The sequence below is a fragment of the Lactuca sativa genome, chromosome 2 (assembly GCF_002870075.4).
Source record: "Lactuca sativa cultivar Salinas chromosome 2, Lsat_Salinas_v11, whole genome shotgun sequence".
Taxonomy (NCBI): Eukaryota; Viridiplantae; Streptophyta; class Magnoliopsida; order Asterales; family Asteraceae; genus Lactuca; species Lactuca sativa.
The window spans coordinates 60,895,343-60,905,638 of record NC_056624.2 but is presented as its reverse complement, the minus strand read 5'-3'; the positions used below and the strand labels follow the sequence as shown (position 1 = coordinate 60,905,638).

General features: G+C 36.2%; 1 protein-coding gene across 1 annotated transcript; it reads right to left on the bottom strand.

Moving 5' to 3' along the window:
• Positions 1-7,118: 7,118 nt before the first annotated feature.
• Positions 7,119-9,206, bottom strand: LOC111897486 (pentatricopeptide repeat-containing protein At1g08070, chloroplastic). Its single transcript, XM_023893442.3, has one exon. It carries the CDS (start codon positions 9,203-9,205, stop codon positions 7,280-7,282), a length of 1,926 nt encoding a protein of 641 aa, XP_023749210.1. The 5' UTR covers position 9,206; the 3' UTR covers positions 7,119-7,279.
• Between the last annotated feature and the right edge of the window lie 1,090 nt (positions 9,207-10,296).

Genomic DNA, 10,296 nt, shown 5'->3' with positions numbered 1-10,296 from the left:
TAACATTTTCTACGAATTTTGTTTAGATCGCTAAGGCTAAAATTTTCTCTAACGTAAATTTACTATTTACACTTCCCGGTGCCGTGTCGGTTCCGTCGCGAAACTTCGACGGGTCATAACTTCTTCGTTATAACTCGGATTTTGGCGCTCTTTATATGTACGAAAACCTTGTAACATATACTAAAACTTGGTTAAGATTATTTATTGTAAATAATCTTTTGCCGACAAGTCATTTTCGACCTCTAATATCTCTAAATTGACTAGCCCGGATCTACGGGCGTTACATACACCCACTTACAATCAATAATGTTAATGTTATTAACATAAGGGACTAAGGACCATGTAGCATTTTTTGAAGCACTTGAAATTCCCCAGTCATGGCAAGGTGCCATTTAGGAGATTTATTGGCAACAGTCAGTTTGGGAAGTAGATGAACGAGTTGCAGTATAAGCAGATGGATCAAATCGAGAGGTATGTGTAGGATGTTGTCGAAGATTAGGAGGTCGAGACCGAGGAGGAGGTGGGGGCGTAGGGGATGGGATTAGAGGAAGATGAGTGTGTGTGGGTGATTGTAGAGTTGGAGTGTGCTGTGGAAACGGGATCGAGATCCACAATGGGAGGTGGTGGAGGACAGATAGAGATATAAGGGGTAGTAAGTTAGGTGGGTGGTTGTGGTGGTGAAGAGAAAAACGGGAAAACATGTTCATTGAAACAAACATGACGGGCTATGTATATTCATTCGGTTGTAGGATTAAAACAACGATGGCCATGGTGGATAGGACTATAGCCAAGAAAGACACATGACGTGGAATGAAAATCAATCTTGTGACAGTTATAGGGACGAAGGTAAGGAAAACATTGACAACCAAATACACGAAGAAATAAATAGTCTGGTTTTCGGTTGTAGACTTGTTGAAAGGGAGATTTATTTGATGAGATTCTAGATGGAAGATGATTTATAAGATAAATGGAAGTTTCTAAAGAAATGTGCCAGAAGCATTGTGGGAGATAGGATTAAGTAAGTAGAGCAAGACCTGTTTCCAAAAAATGGCGATGACGACGCTCAAAAATTCCATTTTGTTCATTGGTATGAGTACAAGAGAGTTGATGAATGATGCCAAGGTTTATGATGAAGGAAGTATGTAAAACCCGGTTCCCTGGTAAGCATTAATTATTTATTTATTTATTTTAAAGGAGGGACTCAACGAGTTGGTAGCCCTGACTCGTCGAGTAGAAGGCAGTATTCGTGCGGGTTTTAAGTTAGCTACAACGAGTCGCAACCCTGACTCGACGAGTAGAACGGGTTGGGTGAAACCCTAATCTTTAGGGTTTGCACCCTCTTTAAGCATTATATCTGGCTTCCATTCCAGCCTCCATCACCTCCAAACCCTAATCTCGAAACCCTAATCCGCCATAAGTGATCTTGAGCTATTTCTTGCCATTTTGAGTGTTATTTGTGCCTTTTGAAGCTTGAGGAAGAAGTAGAAGATAGAAGACTCAAGAGGGAGGAGTAGATCCAGGAACTAGACTCCATTTGCTACATTTTCTGGTAATCAAGTCTCCAACTTGATCATTCTTCTCTTAGATCTATTTGTTTCCATTTCATGAAGGTTTTAGTTCAAGAACCTTGGTCCTTGGGGTTGGGACGTCCCAAGTGACTAATATATCAGATTTAGGATCTAGGAAGGGTTCCATGGCATAAAGGTGCAAACTTTATGACCATGTAAACCCCATGCAAGCTTATAAGCAAGTTCATGGCCTTTTTGGCCCTAAAAGATCATACATGGAAGGAAAGCTCGGAACTTTATGTGTCCAATAGATGTTAAAAACCGAGATCTAGGTTTATATGCGTGGATTTGAGATTCTAAGGCCTTTTGGACAAGATCCTTGTCTTATAGGAATTAGGGTTTTGTCTAAACCCTTTTAGAAGAGTTATGGATGGGTAAAGTGGGAAATTGTACCCTTCGACAGGTTATACCCAGTGAACAAGTGAAGTATGGACTATAGATCTATAGAACAAGGGCCTAATATGTTAAGATAGCCAAACAGACAGAAGGACTCGTCGAGTCCATAAGGGAACTCGACGAGTGGAGTCGTGTGTCCCGATTTTAGTTCTAGTAGCACTCGACAAGTCTGTAGAGGGACTCGACGAGTGAATTAGCCAAGTCGCGACTGAGCAGCTCAATAGGACTCGGCGAGTTGGTGGAGCGACTCGGCGAGTTGAGTCGTGATTCCAGGACTTCTGAGTTATATAGAACTCGACGAGTTGAAGGGGTGAGTCGGCGAGTTGGTTAAACCGAAAGGTTGACTTTGACTAGGACGTTGACTTTGACCAGGGGTAAAATGGTCATTTTACCCAATGAAGGGTTATCAAATTTTGATTAAGTATTATTATGGAATTAATAGCCAGAGAGTCGCCAGAGCAGCAGACAAGGATTCCTCACCCGAGTTTTCAACAGTCAGTTTTGCGAGGTGAGTTTCCTTTTAGTAGGAACGGGTCCAAGGCACCAAGGTCGGCCCGTATATGTGATATGTTAGTAGTTGAGTATGGACGGGGTCTGAATCTCGTAGCAGTTTAGTGTGGTCGGGACTCGAACCTCATAGCATTATTTGAGTATAGATATGTAATTGTTTGGTAGATATACTTGTTGTTTGTGTGATACTTGTATGCATGTTATTAGCGGAGTGTGGGCGGGGCACGAATCTCCTAGACAGCAGAGTGTTGGCGGGGCCCGAGTCTCCTAGACAGCGGAGTGTGGATAGGGCCCGAATCTCCTAGATGGCAGAGCGTGGGCGGGGCCCGAACCTCCTAAACAACGGAGTGTGGGCAGGGCCCGAATCTCCATGAGAGTGAGTGGGGCCCGTATCTCCTAGTTGCATGATATTTGTATGGTATGTGGTAGTTTGGGGAGACTCACTAAGCTTCATGCTTATAGTTTTCAGTTTTGGGATGATCGCATGGGACACACCACAGTTTTAGCCTGGGATTGTTTAGACTCTGATATTTTTATCATATGGTTTTGTCACAGTATTTGATATGATGTATTGAGATACATGATACATGGTTTTCTTTATGATTATGCATGATTTATGGTTTTAATAATGATTTGAAAACGAAATTTTTGGACCGTATTTTTGGGATGTTTCAAAGTAAGAGGACACAATTCTCATCCTCAATTGGTCTGTACACTTTTGAGAGTGGTGTTAAATTATCGTTCAACCATGGTAGTGAAGTTTATAAATGTAGAGTAAACATCAGGCTTATGTGCAAGTGGGTAAAACCACATGTATCTAGTGTAATGATCAACACATAAGAGAAATAATTTATGACCATCAAGTGAGACCGTGGGTGAGGGTCCCCAAACATCATAATATACCAAATCCAAAATTTTATTACTGTGAAAAGTAGAGTTGCATAATGAGATTAAGAGATTTGCCCAACTGACAAGAAGTACATAAAGAAGGACTAAGTTTTGTAGAAATTGGTAAAGAACAACTAGAGACAATAGAATTAAAAACACGTTTGTGTGGATGGTTGAGGCGTTGATGCCAAGTGACATATGAAGCTTTAGCGGCTGTGAAGGCAAGTTTGGGAATAGAATGGAGTTATGGAAGATGAAGCGAGTAGATCCCGTTAGTACTTTGTCTCGAAAGGAGGATATTGTGGGTTGCCTCATCCTTCACAGCAAAGAAAGAAGTGTGAAATTCAAAATAATCAGCATTGTCATGACAGAACTGTTGAACAGATAAAAGATTCTTTTGAATTTAGGGAATGTGGAGAATATTTGTAAGATTAAAAGTTTTGTTAAGGGAAAAGTATTTTGAGGAACCAATATGAAAAACATGAAGAGGGTTACCGTCACCAACAAAAAGTGAGTCAGTACCATGACATGCTTCGGAGTTGTCAAGATTTGATAAGTCAGGAGTGGCATGACTATTTACACCAGTTTCTGGGAACCATGTGGTTGCTGACGTGGATCCAAAGTCTTAACAGGTTGAGATATTAGCTTGAGAGTTGGATATGTTAAGTTGATTTGGACACTAAGATAGTAAGTGACCTATACCACAACGGTTTGTAGTGATCGTACATAGTATTATGAGCTGAGGCCCACTGAAATTGTCGAGTGTTGGAGTTGTCATGACCACGGTTATTTTGGTTACCTTGTGAGTTTCCATGAAAGTTGCCTTGACGGTTTTGGTTACCTCGGTTTTTTGATGGCCAATAGACATAATGAGCTTGTGGTTGAGTGTTTTGTGAGCCTATAGGGTTTAGTTGATACCCTAATTGAGAGGCTAACAACTATAGTTTGTTAAGTTGAGATTGGATAACAGCTAGATCAGGTAAATGATTAGTAGAAATACCTCCGGTAGTAACAGTGTATACCTATGGTGGGGTGGTAGTGGGTAAAGAGGTTGATTTGTTGATCATGTAGTCATGATCAGATAAGAGAGCATGAAAATCATTAAAGGTGACTGGTGGTTGACGTGCCAAAAGGTTTGATTTCAAACCATTATATCATTTCATAAACCTTATATGATAAGCATAACCAGGTCATTGTCCTTTATATATTCGCCAGTGTTGGCAAGAGATAATGTGTATTCCATTGCTCGGCTGAGATAGGTAAATGGAGTTTCGTCTCTTTTCATCTCTATTTGGATTAGTTGTGTTTTTAACGCGTATTCGCACGAGGCAGTATTTGGTGCATATGCACGTTCTAAAGAGAGACATAGGTCTCTAGAATTCTTACCTTGAACATGTTGAAAGGATGCCTCAGAGATGGTTGATAAAATCAACATTCAAATATGTTCACCGATGGCAATCCAAGGAAGATAACTAGGGTTATCAGTTACTACATCTCCTTTTGTAACTTTCAGTTCAAGGCGTTGAATGGTGTCGTCTACATAGCCAATCAGATGGTTGGTAATCAAGAATGTTTCAAGCATCGCCTTCCAGAAACCATAGTTTGTAGGAGAGAGGGTGAAAGCAAATTTGTGAGTTTTGTGGGTTGTTTTCCCTCAGCAGTGAATGCGACAACAGCAGCCATATTTAGTTGATAGATTGTTGGTCGAAAGCAAAGAGAAAAGTTGTTGATCGGAAAAGTGAATGTCGATTAGATTAGGGTTGGAGGCAGCAAGAGGCTTCTTGGCTCTGATACCAGATCAAGTCGTATATTGTGTTATTACTAAACAAGATTACATAGGATATCTATATAAAGAGTAATAGTACATTCGACTACCCTTTATTTATTATGAATATAAATGTAAGTCTAACATCTACTAACTATGCAGATCAAAAAATGAAAAGCTTGTTGTGGGTATAATTCTGGATAATGTGGGGTTTTGATCATCAATGCTAACATGTCTTTGGGTCGCAAACCCCCTAATGAAGGTTCTTCGAAGGGTTGATTCAGACTCTAAGCCAACTATTGGTTTCATTTACCAGCCATGGTAAATGCGAAGAATGAAATCAAAGCAAACTTTAAAGATGTTCAAACAAGGTATTCTCTTGTTTGTCTATGTTTTTAGGTACGAACCGATTCATGAGATCATTGATGAAAGATGGTATAATCAACTAAATAAGGCGCTCCATGTGGCAAATTACTACTTGAAGCCAATGATACGATACTACCTTGATTTTCAAAGTACAAGTTGGATGAAAGGCTAATTATACATGTGCCTCAAAAGAATTTGCGGTGATGTTGAGAACCTAGTAAAGACAATTGACTGTTTCATTAATACAAGAGGGTTCTATGGTCTCAATGAGGGTTCTTTGGTCTCAATGTAGCCATGTTAACAAGGGAAAAAATTCAGGTGATTGGTGGGATTTGTAAGGAGCTGACATGCCTGATTTCAGAAACTTTTCCATGAAAATTTTGAGTTTGACATGTTCCTTATCTGGTTGTGAGAGTGAAATGCCTTTGAGATGGTAATTTACAACAACATTAACATTTTAATGCTTCTTTTATTACATCGTTATCTAATTTTTTTAATCATTTATTTATTTTGTTATATAGGTACATTCTAAGAGAAGTAATCGACTACATCAAGAAAAGAATAACGATCTTGTGTATGTGATGTACAACCTAGAGTTGAATCAAAGAGATTATAACAAAGGAGAAGAGCATGGTTAGGGGCGGTCCGTAGTAGGTGTTCCGGTGTCACATTTTATAGTAGAATTTTTTTACGTAGTGACACAATAAGTTAAAAAAAAAATCAAAAAAATACAAGAAAAGCAGGAGTTGTCAGTGCAATTGCGGGCACCTAATGAAAACCGTCACTGAGCATGGTGGACTTGAAACATTAAATCTTGATGACGTTAGTTCTGATGGTTAGTGAATTACTATTAAAGAGGAATCTTCTAATCATCTTCAAATGAAGTATGGATGAACCATTTTGATGGTTGATGTTCAAGTTAGTTACAAGCCCTAAGCCATGTCCATGATGGTGGAGGAGATGATTATTTTGAAAGACCTATAAGAGATCAATTATGTCAGTTATTCATGTACTCCATACTTTTCAAATTGAGAATGATATTTTTTATTTTTTTTAGTTTTATATGTCATGTTTTCCTTTAGATGAATGTACAGTTGATGATGGAAGAAACTTAGGAGAAGATGATATTTTGAATTAAAAGAGGACAATGTTATGATTGTATCATTTGTTATGTTAGACTATATTAGATGTTATTTGAGTTATGACTAATTTTTTGAACTTTTTATAACTTTTATTGATGGATAGGTATTTTTCATGTTTTAAACTTATAATTATGTCATTTTCAGTGGGATCTCGGGATTCTGATCCGATCTTACGATCATGATCTTACAAACTTAAAAACAATTATATGTAAGATTTCAATCTTAACAACCTTGGTTTTAATGATATGAGTTTTACCCATCTAAAACAAAACCTTTTTGAGAAACTTGTTATAAGAAGTGAGTTTTTCCAAATGAAATGTGTTTCCCATATCTTAAACCTAGTAAGTAGACGAATCAAAACTAATATGGATTTATTAAAACTCACGTGAATAATAAAAATATTATTTGATCAAATCAAAGATGTGTATGGTCTAATTAGCGGATTAAGGTCGCACTAAAAGCAAGTGATGAAAATCCTCTAAAGAAAGAAAATATGTTGGATTCTATGAAACAAAATATGAACATCCCTAGATATTCAGAACACTTAACAAACAGAATAAAAATACAAAATAACTGAACTTTTCAGTTTACACCATTGCACTTAAAGGTTTTGTATACCTTATGATCCTTTGAGTCCATTTGAATTAGATTCTTATCTGGTCATTATTCTTTAAATGTTTTCCCATTATATCAAGCAACATATATATCTCTTTCGTTTGTTGGTGGGATTTATCCCCTTTTCTAAATTCATATGCCACGTCATCAACTTCAATCGAACTACAACCTGGACTCTTCTTGATCTTCCTTTCTTTCATAATCTTTCTCAACTTAAACGCATCCCTAAATCTGTTTTCAGATGAATACAAATTCGACATAAGTATAAAAGCACCATCTTTATCTTTATCCATCATCTTATCTACTTTTTCCATCACCCTTTTTCCAATCTCAACATTCTTGTGGGTCCCACAAGCCGCTAGTAATGCCCCATAAATCAAACCATCAGGTTCTATATTCATATTTCGTATAAAATCCTCAGCTTCACTTAACAATCCAGCACGACCTAAAAGGTCAACCATACACCCATAATGCTCTTTTTGAGGTTTAATATTGTGGACTTTTAACATGTTTACAAAATGTTTTAATCCTTCTTTTACAAATCCACAATGTGCACAAGCCATTAGAACAGCTAAATATGTTACATCATTTGGTGTTATTCCTATTTTAGGCATCTCAGAGAAAAGTTTTAGTGCCTTTTGTCCTTCACCATGTATTGCAAACCCAAGTATCATGTTTGTGTATGTATAAACATCTTTATGTTTCATATTATTGAAAACATAAGTGGCTTTCTTTATGTCTCCACATTTTGTATACATATCTAAAAGTGCGTTTCCTATAAATCCATCTATTTTAATCCCGTTTTTGTTTATGTAAGAATGTACCCATTTACCTTGTTTGAGTGTTCCTAAATTAGCACAACAATTGAGAACACCAACTAGAGTGATATTGTCAGGTTTGACTTTTTGACTTTGCATCTTTTTGAAAACATTCATTGCAATCTTGAACTTTCCTTGTTGAATTAATCCTAGTATTATCGAGTTCCAAGAAACAATGTTTTTCATAGGCATTTTGTTGAAGAGATTAATGGCTAAAGTTGGATTACCACATTTGAGATACATATCAACTAAAGCATTACATATGTAAACATCGAAATTCAGATCATTATCATAGATATATTGATGCAGTTTTATACCAAGATTAATGTCTCTCAACTTTGCACATGATGAAATCAAGATCACCATTGTCATCTCATCTGCTATAACACCTGCTTCACACATCTCATAGAACACTTGCATTCCTTTTTCTAAACAACCCCTTTTCACATAGCCTTGAATCAACGTGGTCCAAGTCACTAAATCTCTTTCAGGACTTTCATCGAACACCTTCTGGGCGCTTTCCATAACACCACAAGCACCATAAAAACTCATCAACGTGTTCACAACATATAAATTCAACACAAACCCGTTTTTAACCACGTGTGAATGTATCTGTTCGCCTTCTCTGAACGCGTAAGAAAGCTTGCACGACTTCAGGACATAAGGGTAGGTAAAACTATCCCCAATCAAGCCTTTCGCAAGCAAATCACTGTAAAACAACAATGCGAACAGAGGGTTTTCATTCGAATGACTGAATGATCTTATGACGATGTTATAGAGATCGATTGTTGGGTTCTCGAGTTTGTTGAAAAGAGAGTGGATGTAGGTGATATCAGGAACGTGGTTTGATGTGCTAGCACAGATAGAGATGATTGTGGTGTACACCAATTGTTGGGTTTGGTGTGGTAATGTTGGAGATGTTTTGATGATGTAGGAATGGATTTGTTTGAGTTCTTTAAAGGATTTACAGGATTCAAGTTTGTGGATAATTGAGGAGTTTCTGGAATCGGTTTCATGGGTAAGTGCGATGGAGGAAGATGAAGATGAAGGTGTAATGACATTTTCCATTTTAGCGAAGATTTCCATTTTCAGTGGATAACGATGATCAAAGGTTTTCAAAGATAAAGTGAGCGACATTTCATAGGTTTTATAGGGTGTGAGATTGAGTTTGAAATATCTTGGTTTTTAAAAGGGTTTTTACTTTTTACATAAAAGTATTTGGTAAATTTTGTGAGTTTTGAAATATTTAGTGGTTTTCTAAAATATTTTTTTAACATCAAAAGTCCCAAACATTTTTTTTTCATTAAAACCATAAGTTTGCATTTTTATTTTCAATTTTATCTTTTTGTTTGATTCTAGTTTATTAAAGTCTTAAGTTTGATATAAATATTCAGTTTTAGTTTTTTCTGATTCATCAAAGTGGTTAAGTTTGGTATAAATTCGATTTTACCGGTAAACCAGCAAATAAAAATAAACTGAAAAAAATGCAAACTTCTCACTTTAATGAACCAAGTATGTACAAAATATTACTTTTATTTCTTTATAAATATTAAAATTACATATATATATCAAGCTCAAACTATAAACTAATATCTATATCCAAACTCATAATTTAATTATGTTTAAATTAATTTAATACTGTTTAAAAACTTATCTAGATATCAAAATTCTATATGATTGTACTAAAATACACTTCCTAAAGTAAATATTACAAAACTTCCTGCCCATCATTAACATTATGTCGTCATTCTTTTATCACAGCTATTAAAATCATCTTCAAATGTCAATTAAACACAGTTCTCTTATTCTTCATTGCAACATGTATATCTCTTCTTCATTCGATTAATTTTTGTCCTACATTCGATTAATTTTTACATATGATTAATTGTTGGTAAATGAAATTATGCATAGCGACATTTGGTGTAATCTTTTTTGCACATGACCTGTTTTATAATCTTTTCTACACAGGAACCTGTTTTGAGATTTTTTTTTCTTTTTTTTTTTTTATATGGACCATTTCTGTAATCTCTTTTTCTGCAGAGAGATATTTTCAGTAATTAAGTAGGGACTATTTCTGTAAAAAAAATATTGCACAGGGACCTGTTCCATAATCTTTTTCTGCATAAAGACCTTTCCTGTAATATTTGTGTTGCATATGGACCTTTGGTTCCACCTAAATGGAATTTAATGGTCCACATTTTTGAACCATTTCAATATTACACAAATAA